The 26,443-nt window shown below is 42.0% G+C and overlaps 2 protein-coding genes across 5 annotated transcripts; one reads left to right on the top strand and one right to left on the bottom strand.

Annotated features, from left to right (window-relative positions):
• The first annotated feature begins 1,020 nt into the window (after window positions 1-1,020).
• LOC106579425 (gamma-crystallin S-1) lies at window positions 1,021-4,421 on the top strand. Of its 3 annotated transcripts, XM_014159328.2 has the most exons (4): window positions 1,021-1,114; window positions 2,281-2,335; window positions 2,765-3,007; window positions 3,472-4,421. In XM_014159328.2, the coding sequence occupies exons 2-4, from the start codon at window positions 2,324-2,326 to the stop codon at window positions 3,757-3,759; spliced, it is 543 nt and encodes a 180-aa protein (XP_014014803.1). In that variant the 5' UTR covers window positions 1,021-1,114; window positions 2,281-2,323; the 3' UTR covers window positions 3,760-4,421. The 3 variants fall into 3 exon arrangements, with proteins under 3 accessions (XP_014014803.1, XP_045558580.1, XP_045558579.1); XM_045702624.1 differs by lacking the exon at window positions 1,021-1,114 and having other exon boundaries at window positions 2,281-2,330; XM_045702623.1 differs by lacking the exon at window positions 1,021-1,114 and having other exon boundaries at window positions 2,312-2,335; window positions 2,750-3,007.
• Window positions 4,157-26,130, bottom strand: p5cs (Delta-1-pyrroline-5-carboxylate synthetase). 2 transcript variants are annotated; one of them, NM_001173831.1, is given in 19 exon segments: window positions 4,157-4,333; window positions 10,059-10,296; window positions 10,544-10,639; window positions 10,890-11,076; window positions 12,759-12,880; window positions 18,328-18,523; window positions 18,831-18,968; window positions 19,867-20,087; window positions 20,243-20,342; window positions 20,502-20,575; window positions 20,853-20,997; window positions 21,310-21,434; window positions 21,525-21,615; window positions 22,085-22,243; window positions 22,985-23,089; window positions 23,194-23,343; window positions 23,634-23,785; window positions 24,149-24,259; window positions 25,856-25,945. In NM_001173831.1, coding segments are annotated over 17 exon segments (2,343 nt in total). In that variant the 5' UTR covers window positions 24,249-24,259; window positions 25,856-25,945; the 3' UTR covers window positions 4,157-4,333; window positions 10,059-10,114.
• Window positions 26,131-26,443: the final 313 nt, after the last annotated feature.

Raw genomic sequence — 26,443 nt, 5'->3', positions numbered from 1 at the left:
CATTATGCATTGGGGCAGGAAGTGTTTTCCAAACTCTGTAGAGTGTTGCAGAGAGGACAGACAATTTTTACACACTACGGCACTTGGCGAACCCATTCTGTGAGCTTGTGTGGCCTACAACTTAGCAGCTGAGCAGTTGTTGCTCCTAGAAGTTTCCACTTCACAATAACAGCACTTACAGTTGAGCAGGGCAGCTCTAGTAGGGCAGACATTTTACAAACTGACTTGTTGGAAAGGTGGCATCCTATGATGGTGCCACATTGAAAGTCACTGAGCTCTTCAGTAAGGCCATTCTACTGCCAATGCTTGTCTATGGAGATTGCATGGCTATCTGCTCGATTTAACACACCTTTCAGCAAAAGGTGTGGCTGAAATAGCCGAACCCACTAATTTTAAGGGTTGTCCACATACTTGCGTGTATATTGGCTCTGCCATTAGCTAGCTTGATGCAGTGACATTTTTATAAACATTTTTACGCTGGGGAAGTCCCAGTCCCTATGTAAACAGACATTGATTTCACATAGGCCTAACTAACGGAAAGGCTATACTTTGAAGGTCCGCTGTCAAAGTAGCCAACTTGGCTGCCAAGTCACCACAGTGGTACCAAAGATTTTTACAACTAGCCCAAGATAGATCAGAGCCTGTCGTTTCCAATGGGAGTAAATTAATTATAGTGGGCAGAATAAACAAGGTGGGCAGAGGAAGCATGAGGTAGTGACATCCTATCAGCACGTTCTAGCATTTATTTGCATATTTCCATTAGGGAACACCTACTCTGAAGTGCCTTGTGCAGCAACTCGATTCGCCCTTGCACTCCTAAACAGCGAAATGTACAGAACTTTAGCAAAGGGTAATGTCTACAAAATGCAGTCCACTCTGTTACAGATTATAGTTTAGAGAACAGAAAACTGTATGGAGATCAAATGTTTCATAAATTAGAAAATTTGCAGAATGTCAGCCATAATCCATCTTGCGCCATCTTCTCCCACTGCAGGCCACTGTGATTCCTCGCACCATCATATTCAGTTGTAAGCGAAAACGCCAAATGGATGCTTAAGAGTTTAACATCTGGTGAAATATCTGGCTCATTGTTCCATCTGCGGTGGTAACACAGGTAGAAGAATGATTTACATTTTTGGGGGGTGCTACCGGCGTTAGCTAACTAATAAGGTTAACTTGGTGTGCTTGACTAGCTAACGTTAACAATATGTTTAACTATGAAGTTGTAAACCATGTGTCAAATAACTTGCCAAATATTTCAACTACGTAAGGTTAGCTATGTGTCTAGCTAAAATTATGTGATGGCTAGCTAACATTAGATAGCCAGCCATTTTCCACTAGCAAAGAGTCCGCTAAGAGTTAGTAAGCTAACTAGCCAGCTGTCAACGACGAGGCCTTCACGAAGGACAGTAAAATAAAGTTGACCCAGCAATTTTACAAATCAACACCTACAATGAGAGAAGTTCCCCTTCTAATTTTTACAATAACCACAGCGGTAGCCGTCATCGCCCCCGAAATATTCCACTAATGTGTAGGACCTACCCGCTGACATTTCTGACAATAGATTTGCAGCAAACCACCCGCCGTTTTTAGGAGCGACAGAGCGAGCTGAGCGTGAACACCATAGAAGACTGGAATTATTACAAAGATGGAAAAGGCCTATTGCACCCCGTCTCCTAAAGTGGGAATGCACTTTAGGACTATAATAAACATATTACAGTATGGATAAAATATAGTACTCTGTCTCTACTTTTGTTTGACGTTCTAAATCAATAGAGTCCCGAGATTCAAGTTCAATTATTACATTTTCCACAAAGAGGAAGAACCCATAATGGTTTATTGTATATGTACAGTAACAGAAATATGTAAATGCAGTATATGAGGATATTCCAAGACGGAACCTGAAAACTGTTTACTTGAACAAAGATTATTATACATCCGAGCCCATCATTAAGAATTATTTTTAAAAATATGGCTGTGAGAGTAAAACAGGTGGGGGGCAGACGGGGATGTTTGTGAAGTCCAGTTTTCCAACTAACCTTTTTCAAACCTGTTCTGAGCAATGTTTTCCTCGGGACCAAACACCAAGTGTGCAACTCTATTGTCCGGACCTAGTAAATAGTCTGAATTCCATTGTTATGCAAATACAGTTAATCTAAAGGGAGCATGAGGTTGACATGTGCTCAGTGTCATAGGGGCAGATAGAACAGTTTGTGCTGACATGATAACTCACCTGATTTTAATAACAATGCTCTATCCTTTTTCTCTGACACATAAAAGGCTCTGGGATGAGGACAGGCCTGTCCTGTTGACCTCCACAGTCATGATGGGTAAGGTAAGCAGAACATATCATTTTCCAAAGAAAAAAAACATTACAGACCGCCTTTTCAAGTCTATTGCCGTTCCATTTCAGATTTAGTCATGAGTTTTGTCTGAAATCATAATTGTAGTATGATCCCAGATATTTTTTTGCCTGGTTCTAGATCTGATTGTGCTGTATAACCAACTCCTATGGCCGTTGTTTGGCATGACAATGACGATAGGTGTTGGTGAGACAGCACATTCAGAGCTGGGACCAAGGCTAGGAAAATAGGTGTTCTCCTATCCTTTGTGCCATTCTCAAATATATTTGCAGAGTCAATTTCATGTGTAAACCCAAACACAGCGGTGTTTTTCACCCAGAAAGGTTCTAAGCTAGGTTGATTAAAATGTAGAGATGTGCTTCTGCCTGTATTCCCATTAACTTTAGAAGCTCTCTGTTCAGATCATCTTCTACGAGGGCAGGAATTTTGAGGGACGCCACTATGAGTGCAGTGGTGACTGCGCTGACATGCACTCCCACTTCTCCCGATGTAACTCCATTCGGGTGGACAGTGGGTGCTGGATGGCCTATGAGAAGCCTAACTTTTCTGGGTACCAGTACATGCTGACAAGGGGGAAGTACCCTGACCACCATCGCTGGTCCGGCTTCAACGACTGCATCCGCTCCTGTCGCATAATCCCAGCTGTGAGAACGGCTATATCTTGACCGTCATGACACAACATAACACAAACAAATGCTCTTGAATCTGTTTTACCTTTGTAAACATTTATAACAGCTGGTATAAGTTTTACATGGTAATAGGCAATTGACTTGACACAAACCACTATTTAGGAATGTTTGTAGGAGGTATGCCTTGCCAATTGACCAAAACAACAGTTGTTTTGTTAGCCCTCCATAACATTGCAGGAGATGTCTTTCAGGTGGAAGCTGTCAGATGTTCTCAGATTCAAGATTCCCATAAGCTTACATCAGCTGTCATGACAGTTTACAACAGCTGTTAATTGTTATGACAATATTCTGTGTAGCTAGGGAGTTCATGTAAAGTTTCCCAAACTTTCCAAGCCTTCATACAAAGTTCAGGCCTAAAAGTCACATTGAAAAAACATTATTTCAGTTCTATGAAGTGAATACATTTTCTCCTCGCACAGTACAACGGAAACTACAGGATGAAGATCTTTGAGAGATCAGACTTTGGGGGAAAGATGATGGAGCTGAGCGACGACTGCCCCAACCTGCAGGACCGCTTCCACCGGAGAGACATTTCCTCCTGCAATGTTATGGAGGGCTACTGGATCCTCCACGAGCACCCAAACTACAGGGGCCATCAGTACTTCCTGCGCCCTGGCGAGTACAACAAGCACAGCGACTGGGGCAGCATGAGCTCCACCATCGGCTCAGTGCGTCGCGTCACAGAGCTGAAGCAAAACAACCAATAAAGCTGGCTCTAGATCGCTCTGTCTAGCCAGGCTAGATCTGTCTGACAGCCTGCAGAAGTCTATACATATGTAGAGGGGATGCCAACATGAGTCAATCTCAGAATATGGTTGATATCAGGGAATAATGAGATTGTCCTTCAGTAATTAGACCACTTACTGAGAATATGGCTGGGCTGAAGAAAGCAAGCATTGGATTGGAATCCTGGTGTAGATTTGTATACAAGAACATTTAAAGGGCTTTATGCAGACATAAGTCAATTTATACATACCATCCCCTCACATTGAATAATAAACCAGTGGACTGCAGGGACAGTATATTTCATTGTGTCACTAATGCAGCATGCAGCAGCAAAGACAGTTGCAATTTCTTCCAACTGAGCCTGCTTAAATTGAGGTGTTTTTTTTTTTTTTTTTTACATTATTCTGACCTATATCGAAACAAGTGAACTTCATGTGTCTATGACAAAGTAACTTTGTTAACTTGTCAATGTAGCACTGTTTGGAATATAACAAAAATCTTACCAGTTGATGTTTGAAGTGTGAGGCAATTCAATGTTGGTGTTTTTGACGTTCACTAGAAGTAAATCAAGTTTGAGCAATCAGATATCAATCACAATAATTAATCATATCAACAAAAAAACAAATAAAGGGGTACAAAAATATTTTTTCCAACTGTGATTGTGAAACAAACATGATTGAGAACGTCAAGTACCAAACTGTACATCAGATTTATTATTCAAAGATTTGTGGCATGAGGAACCAAAGATAACAAACTCTCACTATGGACCTGTACTGACACCAAACACGTGACCATAAACATGAAAAACAGAAGGGGGAAAAAGTTTATATAATTTTTTTTTGTCAAAATCAATCAAGGGCCAGATACCAATCATGATTACAAATAATTTTACCATAAACATTTGAGTGGAGGGGGGAGGCATAAATTGCACAAAACGTCCAACCTCTGTGGTCACTATACAAAACCTACTGCCGAGACCTAGTGCAGGGGATTGTCAGACACACACAACGAATGGATGTGTATATATACACTGAACAAAAATATAAAACACGGCATGTAAAGTGTTGGTCCCATGTTTCATGAGCTGAAATAAAAACTCCCAGAAATGTTCTATACACACAAAAAGATTCTCTCAAATTGTGCACAAATTTGTTTACATCCCTGTTAGCGAGCGTTACACCCTTGACAATATAATCCATCCTCCTGACAGGTGAGGCAGATGAAGAAGCTGATTAAACAGCATGATCATTACACAGGTGCACCGCACCTTGTGCCGGGGAAAATAAGGCCAACGCTACAGATGTCTCAAGTTGAGGGAATGTGCAATTGGCATGCTGACTGCAGGAATGTCCATCAGAGCTGTTGCCAGAGAATTGAATGTTAATTTCTCTACTATACGCCGACTCCAAAATCGTTTTAGAGAATTTGGCACTACGTACAACCGGCCTCACAACTGCACACCACGTGGAACCACGCCAGCCTAGGACCTCCACATCCGGGATCGTCTGAGACCAGCCACCTGGACAGCTGATGAAACTGAGGAGTATTTGTCTGTACTAAAGCCCCTTTGTGGAGAAAAAATAAATAAAAATTCTGATAGGCTGGGCCTGGCTCCCCAGTGGGTGGGCCTATGCCCTCCCAGGCACATCCATGGCGCCACCCCATCCCAGTCATGTGAAATCCATAGATTAGGGCCAAATTTATTTATTTCAATTGACTGATTTCCTTATATGAACTGTAATTCAGTAAAATCATTGTGTTTATATTTTTGTTGAGATAAATGTGTTTTCACATACACATACAGTACCAGTTAAAAGATTGGACACACCTACTCGTTGGAAGGGATTTTTTTTATTTTTACTATTTTGTGAAGACATCAAAACTATGAAATAACACATACTGAATCATGTAGTAACCAAAAAAAAAAAGTGTTAAACAAATCAAAATATATTATAGTTTAGATTATTCAAGGTAGCCACCATTTGCCTTGATGACAGCTTTGCACACTCTTGGCATTCTCTCAACCAGCTTCATTGAGGAATGCTTTTCCAACAGTCTTGAATGAGTTCCCACATATGCTGAGCACTTGTTGGCTGCTTTCCTTTACTCTGCAGTCCAACTACAGTCCCTGGTTCAAATCCAGGCTGTATCACATCCGGTCGTGATTGGGAGTCCCATAGGGCAGCGAACAATTGGCCCCGCGTCGTCCGGGTTTGGCCGGGGCAGGCCGTCATTGTAAATATGAATTTGTTCTTAACTGACTTGCCTAGTTAAATAAAGGTAAAAAAAATAAATAATTATAAATAAAAAGTGCAATCATAAAAACCATCAAGTGCTTTGATGAAACTGTCTCTCATGAGGACTGCAACAGGAAAGGAAGACCCAGAGTTACCTCTGCTGGAGAGGATAAGTTCCTTCGAGTTACCAGCCTCAGAAATTGCAGCCCAAATAAATGCCTCACAGAATTGTAATAACAGACACATCAACATAAACTGTTCAGAGGAGACGGCATGAATCAGGACTTCATGGTTGAATTTCTGCAAAGAAACCCCTACTAAAAGGACACCAATAAGAAGAAGAGACTTGCTTGGGCCGAGAAACATGCAATGGACATTAGACCGGTGGAAATCTGTCCTTTGGTCTGATTAGTACAAATGAGGTTTTTGGTTCCAACCACCGTCTCTGTGAGACACAGAGTAGGTGAACGTATGTGTGGTTCCCACCATGAAGCATGGAAGAGGATGTGTGATGGTGCTTTGCTGGTGACACAGTCAGTGATTTATTTAGAAATTGAGGCACACTTAACCAGCATGGCTACCACAGCATTTTGCAGCAATATGCCATCCCATCTGGTTTGCGCTTAGTGGGAATATAATTTGTTTTTCAACAGGACAATGACCAAACACACCTCCAGGCTCTGTAAGGGCTATTTGACCAAGAAGGAGAGTGATGGAGTGCTGCATCAGATGACCTGACCTCCACAATCACCCAACTTCAACCCAATTGAGATGGTTTGGGAGGAGTTAGACAGCAGAGTAAAGGAAAAGCAGCCAACATGTGCTCAGCATATGTGGGAACTCCTTCAAGACTGTTGGAAAAGCATTCCTCATGAAGCTGGTTGAAAGAATGCCATGAGTATGCAAAGCTGACATCAAGGCAAAGGGTGGCAACTTTGAAGAATCTAAAATATATTTCAATTTTTTTATTACTACATGATTCCATATGTGTTAGTTTTGAGGTCTTCCCTATTATACAATGTAGAAAAAAGTAAAAATAAGGAATTATTAGGTCTGTCCAAACTTTTGACTGGTACTGTATGCATGCATGTAAAGTTCAAGTTGGAAGTTTACATACACTTAGGTTGAAGTCATCAACCACTCCACAAATTTCTTGTTAACAAACTATAGTTTTGGCAAGTCGGTTAGGACATCTACTTTGTGCATAACAAGTCATTTTTCCAACAATTGTTTACAGACAGATTATTTCACTTATAATTCACAGTATCACAATTCCAGTGGGTCAGAAGTTTACATACACTAAGTTGACTGCGCCTAAACAGCTTGGAAAATTCCAGACAATTATGTCATGACTTTAGAAGCTCCTGATAGGTTAATTTACATAATTGGATGTATTTCAATGTCTACCTTCAAACTCAGTTCCTCTTTGCTTGACATCATGGGAAAATCAAAAGAAATCATGGTTCATCCTTGGGAGCAATATCCAAACGCCTGAAAGTACCACGTTCATCTGTAAACCATAGTACGCAAGTATAAACACCATGGGACCACGCAGCCGTCATACCGCTCAGGAAGGAGACGCATTCTGTCTCCTAGAGATGAACGTACTTTGGTGCGAAAAGTGCAAATCAATCCCAGAACAACAGCAAAGGACCTTGTGAAGATGCTGGAGGAAACGGGTACAAAATAATCTAAATCCACAGTAAAACGAGTCCTATGTCGACATAAACTGAAAGGCCACTCAGCAAGGAAGAAGCCACTGCTCCAAAACCGCCATAAAAAAAAGCCAGACTACGGTTTGCAACTGCACATGGGGACAAAGATTGTACTTTTTGGAGAAATGTCCTCTGGTCTGATGAAACAAAAACAGAACTGCTTGGCCATAATGACCATCCTTATGTTTGGAGGAAAAAGGGGGATGCTTGCAAGCCGAAGAACACCATCCCAACCGTGAAGCAACGGGGGTGGCTGCATCATGTTGTGGGGGTGCTTTGCTGCAGGAGGGACTGGTGCACTTCACAAAATAGATGGAATCATGAGGGAGCAAAATGATGTGGATATCTTAAGACATCAGCCAGGAAGTTAAAGCTTGGTCGCAAATGGGTCTTCCAAATGGACAATGACCCCAAGCATACTTCCAAAGTTGTGGAAAAATGGCTTAAGGACAACAAAGTCAAGGTATTGGAGTGGCCATCACAAAGCCCTGACCTCAATCCTATAGAAAATGTGTGGGCAGAACTGAAAAAGTGTGTGCGAGCAAGGAGGCCTACAAACCTGACTCAGTTACACCAGCTCTGTCAGGAGGAATGGGTCAAAATTCACTCAACTTATTGTGGGAAGCTTGTGGAAGGCTGCCCGAAACGTTTGACCCAAGTTAAACAATTTAAAGGCAATGCTACCAAATACAAATTGAGTGTATATAAACTTCTGACCCACTGGGAATGTGAAGAAATAAATCCTTCTCTCTACTATTATTCTGACATGTCACATTCTTAAAATAAAGGTGGTGATCCTAACTGACCTAAGACAGGATTAAAAATTCAGGAATTGTGAAAAGCTGAGTTTAAATGTATTGGGCTAAGGTGTATGTAAACTTCCGACTTCAACTGTGTGTATATTTTCACACACACACTACATGACCAAAAGTATGTGGAAAACTGCTCGTTGAACATGGGCATAAATATGGAGTTGGTCCCCCCTTTGCTACTGTAACTGCCTCCACTCTTCTGGGAAGGCTTTCCACTAGATGTTGGAACATTGCTGCAGGGATTTGCTTCAATTCAGCCACAATAGCATTAGGGAGGTCGGGGCACTGATGTTGGGCGATTAGGCCTGGCTCCCAGTCTGCGTTCCAATTCATCCCAAAAGGTGTTCGATGGGGTTGAGTTCAGGGCTCTGTGTAAGCCAGTCAAGTTCTTCCACACCGATCTCAACAAACCATTTCTGTATGGACCTGGTTTTGTGCAAGGGGGCATTGTCATGCTGAAACAGAAAAGGGCCTTCCTCAAACTGTTGCCACAAAGTTGGAAGCACAGTATCGTCTAACGGGGGGTGCGTATTCTGGTTCCCCCCGGAACTTGAATCCGGCCCGCAAGACATAAAAATTCTCACCAATTTCGTGGTATCCAATTGTTAGTTATAGTGTTGTCCCATCGCTGCAACTCGGGAGAGGCGAAGGTCGAGAGCCCTGCGTCCTCCGAAACACGACCCAGCCAAGCCACGCTGCTTCTTGACACAATGCCCGCTTTACCCGGAAGCCAGCCACACCAATGTGTCGGTGGAAACACCGTACACCTGGCGACCGTGTCAGCGTGCATGCACCTGGCCCACCATAGGAGTCGCTAGAGCGCGATGGGACAGCGAAATCCCAGCCTACCAAACCCTCTCCTAACCTGGACCACACTGGGCCAATTACCACGAACAGTGCTTGTGCAGACATTGCTTCAAGAGCCAGTTTGGAACTCGGTAGGGAATGTTGCAACCGAGGACAGACGATTTTTACGTGAGGCCTACCACTTCACGGTTGAGCCGTTGTTGCTCCTAGAAGTTTCCACTTCACAATGACAGCACTTACATTGCTCTAGCAAGGCAGAAAGTTGATGAACTAACTTGTTGGAAAGGTGGTATCCTATGACGGTGCCACGTTGAAAGTCACTGAGCTCTTCAGTAAGGCCATTCTACTGCCAATGTTGGCCTATGGAGATTGCATGGCTGTGTGCTCGATTTTATACACCTGTCAGCAACGGGTATGGGTGAAACAGCTGAATCCACTCATTTGAACAGGTCTCCACATACTTCTGTATATATAGCGTACACACACACGTATACTTTGACCATTCGCTTTCCTGTGCAACCGTTCACCACCTCTTCATTCATTTCCAAGTCATCTTAATGCTTTACACGCTCCGATACTGTAGCAGATACAAAACAGCCTCCTGCTGCTTTCATGTATGTGGTTTGTTGACCTCCACAGTCACATACAGATCCATATATAAGGTTGCAATTTAAGCACTACTAATAAAAATGAACTTTAAGGTTCTCACTTCCCACTTTACATGACAGTTCCTGTATTGGAGGGTTCTATGACTGACTGTGGTTCCTAGCTGGGGAATCTCTGAGGAACAGGGATGTTCTCATGAAGGTACTTCATACTGCCCGCCTCTGAGAACTCTGCCACTGTGTGCCCCTCACCCCGGAGGACCCACTTGGTGGTCAGCAGCCCCTCCAGACCCACTGGGCCCCTCGCATGGATCCGAGCTGTGCTGATGCCAACCTCCGCACCTGCAACACCACAATACGGATCAGTATGTGCTGGACTAGACACACTTTATAATAACTGTTTATCATGAATATGAATTAATAAACGAATATAATTAAATACTGTACTCAACATGAATACACATTTATAAGCATTATAACAAACTAAGCATTACAATTCATAAGTATACAACATTTATAATTTTTTTAAAAAGCATTTATAATTAGATTTACGGTTATGTTTTTGTATGATAAAATTATTTGTACTCACCAAGACCAAATCTGTATCCATCAGCAAAGCGAGAGCTAGCGTTCCAGAAAACACAGGCACTGTCCACCTGCTGCATGAACTGTTCAGCTGTCTTCTCTGTGCAGAAAAACATTACAATATATATATTTCTAGGAAGCAGTTACTGTATTTTAAATAATTTGACATCAACGTTATTTTTTTGGGACCCTATAGTGTAAACATAAAGGCATTTGTTGTAAATAAATGCATGGTAGGCCTATACACTAGGACAGGACAACATTGGAACGTTGACATGCAGTGCTACAGAACTCATTGAAAACTGTGTGTGTATATACATGTGTGCATGTGCGTTGCAGGATTTGCTCACCGTTATCTGTAACAATAACATCTGTGTGGGAGCTGCCGTATTTGTGGATGTGGTCCACGGCGTCCTGCATACTATCCACCACCTCAATGCAGCACTCCAGGTCCCCGTACTCTGTCCTCAGAGACTTCACCTCAGACGGGCTAAAGGTCAGGTAGGAGGCAAACCTGGGGCCAGCATGGATCTTGACCTGTGGGATGACACAAGACATTACATTTTCAATGATGACTGTATTTGACCATGTACACATATCTCTACTGTGTAGTTAAAGGGACATAACATTTCAAATCAAAGAAGGATGTGCACATACAGTATCTCAACATTAGAATACTTTTTACCAATATCTCATTAAACTGACCAGGTAGATGCTTCACTGATTTAACCCTTTCACGTGTGAGTTCCAAATATCTCTAACGGTCGCCCCAGCGTGAGTTTTTTTATGCACGTGATGTTCGAACGTTCTCTCCATTCCAGAATGTGATTGTTACATAAAACAACAACACTGAATGGCTCAGAGTGGGAGTGAGAGGTTACCGTGATTGACTGCCTGCACGCACCATTTGTATCAATAAATCACTATCAGAAAGTGTTGTGTGGTATTATTGATATATTTACTATTTTATTCACGTTTTTCAATTACCGGTGATAACTCATGCGTTCCGATTTTTGCATAAATTGTAATGGGCACATAGTATGTGTGTAAAATAATGTTTTGAAGGTTGTACTGATTATGATGAGCTAAGCTAATTCCAGCTATGTGTATGGAGCCATGTTTGTTGACATACAATGCATTCTGGGTTTCAAGAAATCATCTGTTTGACCTAAGATGTTATAACAAAATGAGGTGAGTAGGAGTTCACTCATTTTTTGAGGACTTCTGGAAATGAATGGTGGGATGTGAACGACAGTAGATGACACACCCCTTCAACATGCATACTATAAACAGACCAAACTCATCTTGTCTTCTCTTATCATCTTTGGTTTCTGTGAGGAACAAAATGCATGGCTGCGCGCTGAAACTAATCGACGGATTACTTTCAATTTCTAGAAAGTGTTTTACCTAATTATTTCGATCAATGGTGAGCTCACCCGTGATGTGATTAATTATACATAGTAATTGCTATTAGCTAATTCATATTGCAGTTTATGTCAGCCGAGAGTTAGAAAATATGACTGCTTGTGTTGGGTCAATCTTTCCTCAGTTAGCGCTAGGACAAATGTAGCCTACATTTTTCCGGTTAGGATGATCGTGTTGTGCTATATATACAGTTCTGTGAATATCTGAACATTGCATCCAAAAATAAACTGCTAACATTCTGGACATAACTTTGTAAGGACTGTGTTTGTGTAAATAGTTTCTGAAAAAAAGTGTGGCCAGCTCAAATGCTAATTGTTGCGTCATTCGAAACTATGGCGTTCTAAATGAGCGTTCTAAATGAGTGTTCTAATCACAAGGGGTGTGATCATACGCTTCAGGGACCACTGTAGAATGATCACACCCCATGTGATGGTACGTGTGAAAGGGTTAAATAAAAAAGACAGTAAGCCTTCCCCCATTACAATTGGTCAGATAGGGTGGCAAGGTACTACATGAATAAGTTATTGTTGGAATTATTAACTATTCTGCTGTGGGGTTCTCCGGTAAGTTTATGAATGGCTGCTTTAGAGATGACAATGCTTTGGATGACAACACCAAAAAGGTCTAACAGAGTGTTGGCCTGGTCTCTCCCTTTATAAATGATGTCTCTATATAGTGCATTAATGCTCTGGGTTGTGTAATGTCTGTCATCTGTATAAGTTACTGAACAAGTCTCAGTATGAGTATGTGTATCGTCTACATGGAGAGATGGTGGGTGTGTATGCACGTCTCACCTGTTCCACTCTAAGCATGTCTATAATCTGGTCAAACAGAGGTGTCCTCAGTAGATCTCTGTGGAGGAGTAGGGTCTCCATGGCATTGCAGGCCGCAGGGTAGTCACATTTAGAGTCTTTGACTGCAGAGAGAACATTTATTAGACTACCGTTCACTTAGAGCAGGTATTCCCAGCAGTACGCGTAATGCCGTAGGGGGTACGCCAAATAAAAATGTGATGCACATAAAAAAAACTTTTTTTTTTCTTTCACATTTTCAAACAGTACATTTATATTTTCCAACGGGGCTATACATTTGGGTGAGTTCCCCCCCCTCACCTGATTAGCCTTGTTTCACTGCCAAAGATTTTATTAAAACCACCTAGTGTAGAGCGAAATAACAACAATGTCAAATACAAGTAGCCTAGTCAAATAATTAACATCCAATCACATTAATCATAACTCTTCAGCAGGAAACCTGAACTTTTGCTCAGACATTTAGAAATGAAACATGACAATTTGAAAAATAAGCAACGGGAGTTTGAGTGAGAATAAAGACAACTTTCGAGTAGTAAGACATGTATAAAAGCAACAGACCATTAAAAAGAAGGGGCTAGAAGCATCTTATATGGTGAGCTACCGAGTGGCTAGGACAGGCAAGCCCCATACTATCGTAGAGGATTTAATTCTTCCTGCTGCTGCGGATATGGCTGGGACAAAAGGCCAAAAAAACTATACAGACAATGGCTTCCTCAAACAACACTGTTTCCTGATGCATCAGTGACACGGCGGGAGATGTTTTGAAACAATTACTGCTTTGCATACAAGCCAGTGAATTATATGCGTTACAGCTGGATGAGTCAGACGTGGCGGGCCTGGCACAGCTCCTGGCATATGTCCGTTACGTTTATGGGAGGTCAATTAAGGATGACATCCTCTTCTGTAAACGAGGACAACATGAGGATATTTTTAAAGTACTGGACAGCTTTGGGCCATCAAATGGACTTGTGATCAAGATGTGTTGGTATCTATACTGATGGCGCAAAAGCCATGACAGGAAGACATAGTGGAGTGGTAACGAGCGTGCAAGCAGTTGCTCCCGGTGCCACTGAAGCATCCACCGAGAGGCTCTTGCTGCCAAGGGAGTTTCTCACACGACTGGCCTATCTAGGTGGTGTTTGTTCTCGCTGAACGATCTGAATCTAGGATTACAGGGACTCTCCGCAACTATATTCAATGTGCGGGACAAAATTGAGGCTGTGTTTAAGAAGTTGGAGCTCTTTTCTGTCTGCATTAACAAGGACAACACACAGGTCTTTCCATCATTGTATGATTTTTTTGTGTGCAAATTAACTCAAGCTTACAGAAAATGTCATATAGCGAAGCACCCGATTGAGCTGGGTGCGCAATTACGCAAGTACTTTCCCGAAACGGACGACACAAACAACTGGATTCGTGTTCCCTTTCATGCCCTGCCTCCAGTCCAGTTACCGATATCTAATCAAGAGAGCCTCATCAAAATTGCAACAAGCGGTTCTGTGAAAATGTAATTTAAATCAGAAGCCACTGCCAGATTTCTGGATTGGGCGGCGCTCAGAGTATCCTGCCTTGGCAAATCACACTGTTAAGACTGATGCCCTTTGCAATCACGTACCTATGTGAGAGTGGATTCTCGGCCCTCACAAGCATGAAAACTAAATACAGGCACAGAATTATTTAAGACAGACTCTCTCCAATACAACCCAACATTGGAGAGTTACAGTTGAAGTGGGAAGTTTACATACACTTATGTTGGAGTCTAGAGGTTGACCGATTAATCAGCATGACCGATTAATTAGGGCCGATTTCAAGTTTTCATAACAATCGGTAAACGGCATTTTTGGACGCCGATGATGGCCGATTACATTGCACTCCACAAGGAAACTGCGTGGCAGGCTGACCACCTGTTACGCGAGTAAAGCAAGGAGCCAAGGTAAGTTACTAGCTAGCATTAATCTTATAAAAAAAACAATCTTAACAATCACTAGTTAACTACACATGGTTGATGATATTACTAGTTTAACTAGCTTGTCCTGCATTGCAAATATTCAATGCGGTGGCTGTTAATTTATCATCAAATCACAGCCTACTTCGCCAAACGGGTGATGATTTAACAAGCGCATTCGCAAAAAAGCACTGTCGTTGCACCAATGTACCTAACCATAAACATCATTGCCTTTCTTAAAATCAATACAAAATTAAATAATGTTTTAAACCTGCATATTTAGCTAAAAGAAATTCATGCTAGCAGGCAATAATAACTAGGGAAATTATGTCACTTCTCTTGCGTTCTGTGCAAGCAGAGTCAGGGTATATGCAGCAGTTTGGGCCGCCTGGCTCATTGCGAACTGTGTGAAGACCATTTCTTCCTAACAAAGACCGTAAATAATTTGCCAGAATTTTAGATAATTATGACATTTTACATAATTATAACATAATTCAAAAGGCACTCGCACATCTGAGCAATCTTATTGCAGGTGCATGGCAACAATTGAAACAGGATGAAGGAAAAAGGAAACCGCACACTGCTCTTGATAGTATCACTGATATTTAATATTTAATAAGCTTACGTATCGGCCTAACGGCCAATCTCAAATTCACTATTGAAAGTGACACTCAACGCGTTCATTACCTCGATATGTGGATTGAGAAATCAAATGGAACCCTGTTTACAACTCTGTATAGAAAAGAAATGGACAGAAATACTCTATTACACGGGGACAGCTTCCATCCTGAGCCATTAAAAAGACGACTTCCAAGAAGCCAATTGTTCAGAGTGCGCCGTATATGCTACTCCACAGATGATTATCTAGAAAAAGCAGCGGAGATGCGCATTATGTTTCTAAGAAGAGGCTATTCGCCACAATGTGTGGATGAAGCTCTTAATTTGGCATTGGGAAAAACACTAGATGAATTGTTACAAAAAAGACCCGCTAAAGCAAAAGAACACTCCGTAATGTTCACAACCACATATACTTTGAATTCGCGAAAAGTGTGAGGTGTGGTCAAGAAACACTGGCATATTTTATCATCGGACCCAGCTTTGCCGGCTGAATTTAAAAATCCACCACTTATTGTGTATAGGAGAGGTCGCAATTTACGCGATAAACTGGTTCATGCCAACTGCCAGCCACGAAAGAAAATCAGCCAGTGAATATTTCTGCCACCCCCACAGAGGAAAACGGTTTCAAATAAATGTTATCATTACGTGTACCACCACCCATGTTATTTACATTATTAAATGTCCATGTGGGCGCTGCTATGTCGGTAAGACATCCCGCTCTCTCAAACAGAGAATTAGTGAACATAAAATTTCAATCAGGCGAAACGACAGGGATTATCCAGTCGCAGTACATTTTAATGACCTAAAACATGACATTTCTACCTTTTACATTTTGTGGCATAGAGAAAGTCAAGATATCAGACAGGGGAGGTGATATTAACAATACTCTGAGCAAAAGAGAATGTTTTTGGATTTCACCCTCCAAACATTATTTCCCAAAGGACTTAATGATGAAATGCCTATGTATGTTATGTTGTGAATTTGAACATGAATTATGTGCCTATTTAAGATTACTCTGATGTTTTCGTATGATGTACCCAATGATTCATGAAAACTTGCTATGTCCTCATTGTGGTTTTATGGACGTATTCAATGCGTCTTATACACTTTTGAAGTGTTTGTGAAATGCATATTGTTATGTTTGGTAGCACTTATTTTTCCTTTGCCTCCAACCCCTTTCCATACGTGGAATGGATGTGGGTGGGGCTAGGTCTACATAGAGGTGCTGTTTTCAGAAAATTCACAAAAGCTCTGACGATACGTAAGCTTATTAAATATCAGTGATACTATCAAGAGCAGTGTGCGGTTTCCTTTTTCCTTCATACATAATTATGACATAACATTGAAGGTTGTGCAATCTAACAACAATATTTGGACTTATGGATGCCACCCATTCGATAAAATACGGAATGGTTCCGTATTTCACTGAAAGAAATAACTTTTTGTTTTCGAAATTATTGTTTCCAGATTTGACCATATTAATGACCCAAGGCTCGTATTGCTGTGTTTATTATAATTAAGTCTATGACTTGATATTGACAGAGCAGTCTGAGCGGTGGTAGGCAGCAGCAGGCTCGTGTGCATTCATTCAAACAGCACTTTCCTGCGTTTGCCAGCAGCTCTTCGCAATGCTTGAAGCACAGCGCTGTTTATGACTTCAAGCCTATCAACTCCCAAGATTAGGCTGGCAATACTATAGTGCCTATAAGAACATCCAATAGTCAAAGGTATATGAAATGCAAATGGTATAGAGAGAAATAGTCCTATAATTCCTATAATAACTACAACCTAAAACTTCTTACCTGGGAATATTGAAGACTCATGTTAAAAGGAACCACCAGGTTTCATATGTTCTCAGCAAGGAACTTAAACGTTAGCTTTTACATGGCACATATTGCACTTTTACTTTCTTCTCCAACACTGTTTTTGCATTATTTAAACCAAATTGAACATGTTGCATTATTTATTTGAGACTAAATAGATTTTTATGTATTATATTAAGTTAAAATAAAAGCGCCAAAATTCATCCAACTTATTGTGGGAAGCTTGTGGAAGGCTACTCGAAACGTTTGACTCAAGTTCAACAATTTAAAGGCAATGCTACCAAATACTAATTGAGTGCATGTAAACTTCTGACCCACTGGGAATGTGATGAAAGAAATAATAGCTGAAATAAATCATTCTCTCTACTATTATTCTGACATTTCACATTCTTAAAATAAAGTGGTGATCCTAACTGACCAAAGACAGGGAATTTTTACTAGGATTAAATGTCAGGAATTGTTTAAAATGTATTTGGCTAAGTTGTATGTAAACTTCCGACTTCAACTGTAAGCACACCCTTCTCATTAACCTGTGGTGAGTTTGTTCCTCAAATTGTGAATAATAAGGTTTTATATGTAAGATGGCTAAATAAAGAAAAAAAGTATTATTATATTATTATTTGTGCCCTGGTCCTATAAGAGCTCTGTCACTTCCCACGAGCCGGGTTGTGACAAAAACTCACACTCACATTCTCATGTTTAATAAATGTATCGTATAGTGTGTGTGGTAGGCTTACAATGGCGGAAAAAACAACATTTGAGAGTGCGCTGACCCTGGTGCTAGATGGGGTACGCATCTGGAGGTTGAATGTTTGAAGGGGTACGGGACTATAAAAACTTTGGGAACCACTGACTTAAGAGGACTGGGTGTATGAATGAGTTCATAATTTAATGTTAACTAAAGCCGTCTGCTGGTTTTTGGTTTTTAAGACCTAGACAACCAGTTGAGGGGAGTTTCTTACCAATCAGTGACCTTAACTCATCAATCAAGTACAAGGGAGGAGCGAAAACCGGCAGACACTCTGCCTTCCGCGGAACGAGTTTGACACGTGCCATAGACACAAGGACTGACAGTTCATGACATCCACAAGATAGCTTCACCATAAGTTTAAAACTACACATTGTACATTGTTGCTTATAAACAATGGGGTAATGAAGCACTCACTGATGTCAATAGCCTTTTCGATGCAGGCCTCAGAGTCGATGTAGACATGGCAGATGCCCTCACTGTGTCCCAGCACAGGGATGCCCTTGGCAGCTCTCTGGATGTCTCTGACCAGCTGGGATGAGCCTCGAGGGATGATCAGGTCTATCATCTTATCTAGTCTACACAGGTCCTCCACCTCCTCACGGGTACTCACCTACAGCACACACGTTAATAACATACTTTACTACGATGCAAACTAAAATCATATGTACCTACAACAGGGCTGGGGTCAATTCCATTTTAATTCAGTCAATTCCAATTATCTTCTCATAGAGAAGGATTGAGGGAAAAGTGAATTTCAGTTTACTTCCTAAAATGACTGAATTAAAATGGAATTTACTCCAGCCCTGACACAAATGATTTCTCCTCTCTGTAACATAAGTGTATCTAATAAGTGTTATGCATAACCTAAAACTCAACTCCTGCCTCAAATTTCCCATTGATTTGGATCAAGCTCTTACCAGCTGAATAGCATCCTTCACCCCGTGGAGAGAGAGCGCCTCCTGGGTCAGTTGATGCAAGATACGGTTGGTGTTGGCCGCTTCTTTTCCCCCCTTCAGTAACAGAGCATTTCCACTGGCAATAGCCAGAGCTGACACCTGTATTTCATATCGGTACATGTCCATACGACACTTTAGTCACATCAGTACTATCATGTCTCTGAAAATAAAAGACAATAGGGTGCAATCTCAAATCAACCCTTAGACCATATGTCCTGTGTACTTAAAATCTGTGAGGATTTGAGGCCTCCCGAGTGGCGCAGCGGTCTAAGGCACTTTTGCAGTACTGATGCACCACTACAGCCTCGGGTTCGATCCCAGGCTGTATCACAGCCTGGCCGTGACCGGGAAACCCATGGGGCAGCTCACAATTGGCCCAGCGTCGTCCGGGTTAAGGGAGGGTTATGCCGGCCGCGATTTCCTTGTGTCATCGTGCTCTAAATCAAATAAAATTTTATTGGTCACATACACATATTTAGCAGATGTTATTGCGGGTATAGCAACTGCTTGTTGCGGGCCAGGCGCCTGCAAGCTGACTTCGGTTGTCAGTTGGATGGTGTTTCCTCCGACACATTGGTGCGGCTGGCTGCGGGGTTAAGCGAGCAGTGTGTCAAGAAGCAGTGCGGCTTGGCAGGGTTGTGTTTCGGAAGACACGTCTCTCGACCGTCGCCTCTCCCAAGTCCGTAGGGGACATGCAGCGATGAGACAAGATCGTAACTACCAATTAGAAAAAGGGGGTAAAGAAAAAGGGGGTAAAATAAAACAAATGTTTAGATAACTAATAAATTAGAGGATTTAACAAATGTAAGCAATATGGTAATAGCTTCACCTTGCCCTCTAATAGGCTATGTTAAAGTTTCACCATATTGCTTATTTTCCAATCAAATCCTCTCAGATCTCCACAAGTGCCTAGGGTGAAGGGTCTAGTGGTCCATTTGGGATTGGGCCCAGGATGAGCTTTGTGGTTTAGCAGCATGGCCACCATCAGGTGACTGACCTGAGGAAGGCAGTCGGGCCGGGACTCAAAGATGACCAGCAGGACCCCGATGGGCACAGTGATCTGTTCGAGCTCCAGGTTGTTGGCAACTCTGGTCCTGCGGAGCACCTGCCCCACGCTGTCCCTGGATGATACAGCAATCTGACGCAGGCCTATGGCTAGGCTGTTCAGCTTCGATGTGGACAGACTCAACCTTGCCAACAGGGGTTGGGAGAGACGGCCTAGAGGGAAATCACACTAAAATATAAGACCAAAATTCTTATGCCTTATATCAATTGCTGATATCGACAGACAGCTTGTGTCAGCAATATTAACAATATCTGGTGTGATCCTAATTTGTGAGGCCATTGTGACCTGATGAAGCTGCATTGAGTACCTGATGATGCTGCAGTCTCCATGTCTCTCTTGTTGGCACTGAGGATCTCATCCTTCTTCTCTGTCAGCAGGTCAGCCAGACGGCAAATTATCTCTCCTCTCTGGTTGAGTGTGAATGAATACAGACGTCTTAAAAAGATTACTAAAGTACAGCAGAGATAGATCACACATCAGCTCAGATGGGCACTCTATAACCAGGCCAGTCAGTACAGCTCGGCACAGCTCTGTAGGGTGAAAAGGGTAAAAAAGGGAACGCTCACCTCATCTGGGTGAAGAGTGGCCAGAGTCCTGCCTGCCTGCCTGGCCATTTCTGTCTGCTGCTCCACAGTGGGACCTGTGTGTCACATCCCACAACAACATGAACCTGAGTGGGGCATCTCACCAACTTAACTGTTTCAGTGACTCTTTATAACCACTTTCATACATGAGCCATTATAAATGCTTTTTGAAATGTTTATAAATTTGTTATATATATTATTATAAATGCTCATGAATTGCAATGTAATGAACTGCATTTTTACAAATAATGTAGTTTATTAATGAGTGTAACTACTGCTTCTAATCTACTGTAGGTTGGAGTTTATTTCTCTACAAAGCTATCAGTGACTCACCAGCAGGCTTGACCTCAGAGAAGAATGTGCCCACTTTCTTTCCCTCCACTATGTCTGTGATGACGTGGCCCGTGACTTTGGGGTCTGTGCCATTGGCAATGACGACCGACGTGCCACCCTGAAGCGCCCACAGAGCAGACTTCACCTGGGTGAGACAACATGGTTGTAATAAACATTTATAATGAGACATACCCAGTAGCCAGTGGAGGGTGTGTCCCCCTTCTGACCCTGGTTCCTCCCTAGGTTTCTTCTATTTAGGGCGTATTTCCTTGCCTCTTTATTTCTGCTTGCTTTTGACGTTGGGGCCCTAGTCCGAGTTACTGTAAAGGCACTTGTGATAACTGCTGATGTAAAGGGTTTTATAAATGAAATTGATTGATTGATAAAACCTTCTTTCAAATGGCCAACCACACTATTTTAACACCTGGAGTGTAGATGGTGGTTGCTTGCCACTAACCTTTGCCTCCATGCCCCCAATGCCCACTTTGGACTTTGAGCCATATCTGATAGACTGCTGGTCTCCGGGGTAGAAGATATCGATGAGTTTAGCGTCATCTGTTCCTGGGGGGCTGTCATACAATCCTGAGGGATACAACATGGTCAACGCAAATAATTTTTATTTTAGCTGAGAGTAAATGAACAACGTAGCTCATTTCGAAATGCATTACATACCTTCAACATCAGATAGAGCAATAAGAAGGTCTGCTTTCATTTCAACAGCCAGTCTTGCAGCCAAGCTGTCGTTATCCTTGATGTGTATTACCTAAAATGCAAGAAAAAAAACATAAAACAGCATGACCCCATTTAATACATGCTAACAGCTCATCGTAGCCATGTATCATAACTATGCAGTGTACCCTAGCCTAGGATGTAATTTTAAAGTAAGAGCAGCTTGCTGAATAAAACTTGCTACAATAGGCCCCTCTACACTAGCATTGGCTCTGACTTCAACATAAGTCATATCCTAACTTCCACATTAGCCAAGTTTTCACTTAGGTTTGCATTGGCATCAATGGAGGACTAAGTGGAAGTCCGGATTCGCCCCTCAGATGCATGAAGAAGCACTAATAAAAGTAGAAATGATCAAAGCTAATTACATTTAATTTCAAACAGATGCTAAACCAAAATGAAACATTTGTGTGGGTGGAGAAAGTAAAATAAAATATGCCTTATGTAATAAACCATCACAACCACACTATGCATTCCCAGCATGCCCTTCACAATATACCTACATTTACCCCCTGAAGGTCACTGTTTGGAACAGGGGGCGGTACAACTGCGTCATTGGTGTTGATGATGGGCACTATGTTCATGCGCAGCAGCTCGTGGAGGGTGCTGTTCAGGTTGCGACGCTTCTGCTCATCGTGGAAGTCGAGGTTCGTCACCAGGATCTATTGAAGAGGCATACGAAAGATCTCAGATTGAGGGTTTAACGTAGGCATATAGTCATTCTAAAAACATGTACTGGGGCCAAGCTTCCTGCCATCCAAGACCTATATACCAGGCGGTGTCAGGGGAAGGCCCTAAAAATTGTCAAATACTCCAGCCACCCTAGTCAGATTGTTCTCTCTGCTACCGCACGGCAAGCAGTACCGGAGCGCCAAGTCTAGGTCCAAGAGGCTTCTAAACAGCTTCTACCCCCAAGCCATTAGACTCCTGAACATCTAATCAAATGGATACCCAGACTATTTGAATTGCCCCCCTCCCCCCCTCTTTTACCCCACTGCTACTTTCTGTTGTTATCTATGCATAGTTACTTTAATAACTCTACCTACATGTACATAATACCTTAACTAACCGGTGCCCCCGCACATTGACTCTATACCGGTACCCCCCTGTATATAGTCTCACTATTGTTATTTTACTGCTGCTCTTTAATTACTTGTTACTTTTATTTCTTATTCTTATCTGTATTTTTTAAAACTGCATTGTTGGTTAGGGGTTCGTAAGTAAGCATTTCACTGTAAGTTCTACATTTGTTGTATTCGGCGCATGTGACTAATAACATTTGATTTGTCAATACAACTTTGGCTAAGAAAAGGCATACAATAAATGAATGTAGTGAAATCAGACACTATGCAATTCCATCTGCAAAGAATGATACAGTAATACTTTTGTAAGTGTGTTTGTACCTGTGCAGTGCAGGTGCTGTACTGGGTGAACATAGCTTCATACAGAGCCATCAAGCCACTCTGTCCAGCAGCTGCACACGCCCGGGCCTCCAGAACTGGAAGTGACTGAAGCGCAGAGAAATAAAAATCATGAGTAAAAGCCAATATGCCAATAGTTATTGATCGATTGTCCATTATCATCCAATCTGTTGTGAAGTGACTTGGTATACCATTTCTTTGAGTTGGTTCTGTCCAGAGTGCAAGGCTTGTCTGACGCTCTGAGATAGCAGGATCTCGTGTCTCAGTCTCTGCCTTCCGAAAGCAACAGCCCCACTGGTGACAATCATCATCTCCCTGCCTTGGTTCTGCAGCACGGCCACCTAAGGGGCACACACAACAATGAGCTCTTCTTACACACCACTTATTCATCAACTTAATTCTATCTTCAACAAGTATTCTCTAAAGACCCACCCAAAATATAACTGAACATTACCTCAGGAGTTTCTCCCTTTAAATTTTAGAAGATACCTTCAATGCCAATCAAAACCCACATAATCATGTCTTGAATTTCAATATTCTGGAGTCTTCTATTTCTACATTATTTCTGGTTCTCGTTAGTAGTTCCTGGTCATTACAACCTATATCATCAATGACCGGGTCGTGACCTCACCTGCTCCACAATGGAGGCGAGACGCCCGAGGGCCAAGCCACACTCATCTCCCCGCGTCACCACAGCACTGCCCAATTTCACCACAATGCGCTTGGCCTGTCTGAGCTCACTGCGGTGCGCTGCTGACTTCCCAGGAGAATGGGTGACAGGGACTGCAACAGATAACAGGACATTCATTTAACACCAGTCATGTTCATTAGGGCACACCGTAACGAAACATTATGCAACGAAAAACTAAAATTAAAGTTTCTTAGTTCAGATAGTACCCTCATATTTAACTTGTTTGCGTCCGTTTCATACCTACTGAACATGACCCAAAATACCTTTATCCAAAATGTACTGAACAGCAGTTCTCGTCGTAAACCTTGGGTTGTCTGACAACAGCATATGTTAGGCTATTATATGGACAAACGTCTGAGACTGCCAAAGAGGTGTGTTAAGTGCCAAGTGTCATCTGTAGTGGGGTGCACCAGTGCAGTGTGTTTTGGAATGGTGGAATGAGGTTGGCTACTTACACTTGGTTTGGGACACTGCCCTGGCAAAGCGTGGGCAAACATTTGCTTGCAGGCTCCTGGACCGTAGACTGGAACACAAGGCCAGCCTCTGCAACATCATGGCAATGTGACCTGAGGACAGTACACAGCTATTTATAAATCACAATAAAGTGGGCATCCTTTAGGCTGATATACAGGTGTACATCTGCTTGTGAGTAAGCTAAACCAAATTGTCTCGTTGTTGTAGATAATTGGTAGAAAATAGCTGTCAACAGTCTCAAGCGCTGAAGTTAACCAGCTATACTACACACAACAAAAATATAAAATGCAACATGCAAAGTTTTGGTCCCATGTTTCATGAGCTGAAATAAAAGATCCCAGAAATGTTCCATTCGCACATACAGCTTATTTTGTGCACAAATTTGTTTACGTCCCTGTTAATGAGCATTTCTCATTTTCCAAGATAATAAATCCACCTGACAAGTGGCATATCAAGTATATGATTAAACAGCATGAGCATTACACAGGTGCCCCTTGTGCTGGGACAATAAAAGGCCACTAAAATGTGCAGTTTTATCATACAACACAAAGCCGCAAATGTCTCAAGTTGAGGGAGCATGCAATTGGCATGACTGCAGTAATGTCCACCAGATCGGTTGCCAGAGAATGTAATGTTCATTTCTCTACCATAGCCGCCTCCAACGTGTTTTCGAGAATTTGGCTATACCTCCAATCGGCCTCAGACCACATGTATGACGTGTGGGCCAGCAGTTTGCTGATGTCAACGTTGTGAACAGAGTGCACCATGGTGGCAGTGGGGTTATGAATGGTATGGGCAGGAATAAACTACAGACACAATTGCATTTTATCGATGCATAGAAATACCTGAGGCCCATTTTTTTTAAAGGTATGTCTGTGACCAACAGATGCATAGCTGTATTCCCAGTCATGTGAAATCCATAGATTAGGGCCTAATTTACTTATTTCAATTGACTGATTTCCTCATAAGAACTAACTCAGTAAAGTATTTGAAATTGTTGCGTTTATATTTTTGTTCAGTATAGTTACTTGTGGTGTTTTGCTAAAAATTGATAGCTGTAGTTACAGAAATAGTGCCAATTCAGTGCCCACTGCTTTATCCTACGACTAGCTAGTTCGTCCATGGATATCACAAATCGGCCAGGGTTACCATAAATGGAAGCTAAGCTGTCAATTTTGTACAACTGGACAGGGTCATTATGATAACTAACGTAACTAACTAACTATAGTACTGTCATAAATCAAATGTGTAACGTTGGCTAACGAAGTTCTCATGTTAGTCTGTTGATGTGGCTGCTGAAATGTCTAGCTAGAAAATGTTCGTTAAATCAAGCTGTAGGCTACTAGTACAAGCTAGGCTGGGCATAGACCTCCACTATCGTCTGGGCTTGATGTGGCCAGCCGGTAATACACGTGACCCCTTGACCAGTTCGTACTTAACACTTTATCTATTCAGGCTGCAAATGTTTCGATTTCCGCAGCAACTTTACTTAATGACGAGAAAACTGGGGGGAACGATAAAATATGCGGCTAACGTTACTTCAATATGGCCGCTTCTAGCTAACGTTACTATAGTCGATAGAGAACGCTAGCTACAGCAGGCTAGGATCTGACTAGCTAGCAATAGACTAACGTTGAGGCAGCCAAATAGAGAAACACAATAGAGAATTCATTCAAAAGATGTCTCACCAACAGTCAGTACTTATAAAAGGCGAAGGTTCCCGCTGCAGCAAAATTGACAACTGCTGAGTAAAGACACGTCGTCAGAATGCCACATCCACAGACAGCCATAGGCCGTGTTCCCGAAACGTGTGGGTTGTGTTGTGAACAACATAACCGTGAATCAGCGGTTCGCTTTCAAAATAAAGGTACCCCATTGAAAGTGATTCAAACGGATAAAAAAAAAAGTAGAATCCTCCAAGAGCCATAGTTAAGGCTGTACATAGCAATATGAATGTCCGATAGACTGAATAGTGAGGTGATTTATCACGGTTAAAGTCCCGCTATAAGAGCTACGACGCTAATATTTGTGTAAAGTCTTTATAATTGTAATCTGTGTGGCACTGAGTTAGCTAATAAATGTAATGGACCCAAAACCCATACAGTAGCTTGCAATATTAGTATGCCCCCAATGCAATTCTGAAGTCTAATACATCCACAGTGCCATTTCAACAGATGTTTTACTTTATATCAAATTAACTAATTGCTGTCTTTTGATGAATCCAGTGGCGGTCTGTGCCGTTTAAGATTAGGGTGGATGATACATTTTTTTATGAG

This window comes from Salmo salar, chromosome ssa19 (genome assembly GCF_905237065.1).
Source record: "Salmo salar chromosome ssa19, Ssal_v3.1, whole genome shotgun sequence".
Classification (NCBI taxonomy): domain Eukaryota; kingdom Metazoa; phylum Chordata; class Actinopteri; order Salmoniformes; family Salmonidae; genus Salmo; species Salmo salar.
Note: the sequence above shows the minus strand (reverse complement) of the source record. Positions and strands in the feature narration are given on the sequence as shown.

Excerpts from the sequence above, each read along its gene's own strand:
- p5cs (XM_014159244.2), bottom strand. The coding sequence starts at position 24,248 with ATGATGTTGCAGAGGCTGGCCTTGTGTTCCAGTCTACGGTCCAGGAGC. Across the intron at positions 21,616-22,084 it reads GTGACCTTCAGGGGGTAAAT|GTAATACACATCAAGGATAA; the intron begins GTAGGTATATTG and ends CTTGCATTTTAG. Across the intron at positions 20,576-20,852 it reads CTCTGAGGTCAAGCCTGCTG|GTCCCACTGTGGAGCAGCAG; the intron begins GTGAGTCACTGA and ends TGTGACACACAG.
- LOC106579425 (XM_045702623.1), top strand. Across the intron at positions 3,008-3,471 it reads CCTGTCGCATAATCCCAGCT|TACAACGGAAACTACAGGAT; the intron begins GTGAGAACGGCT and ends CTCCTCGCACAG.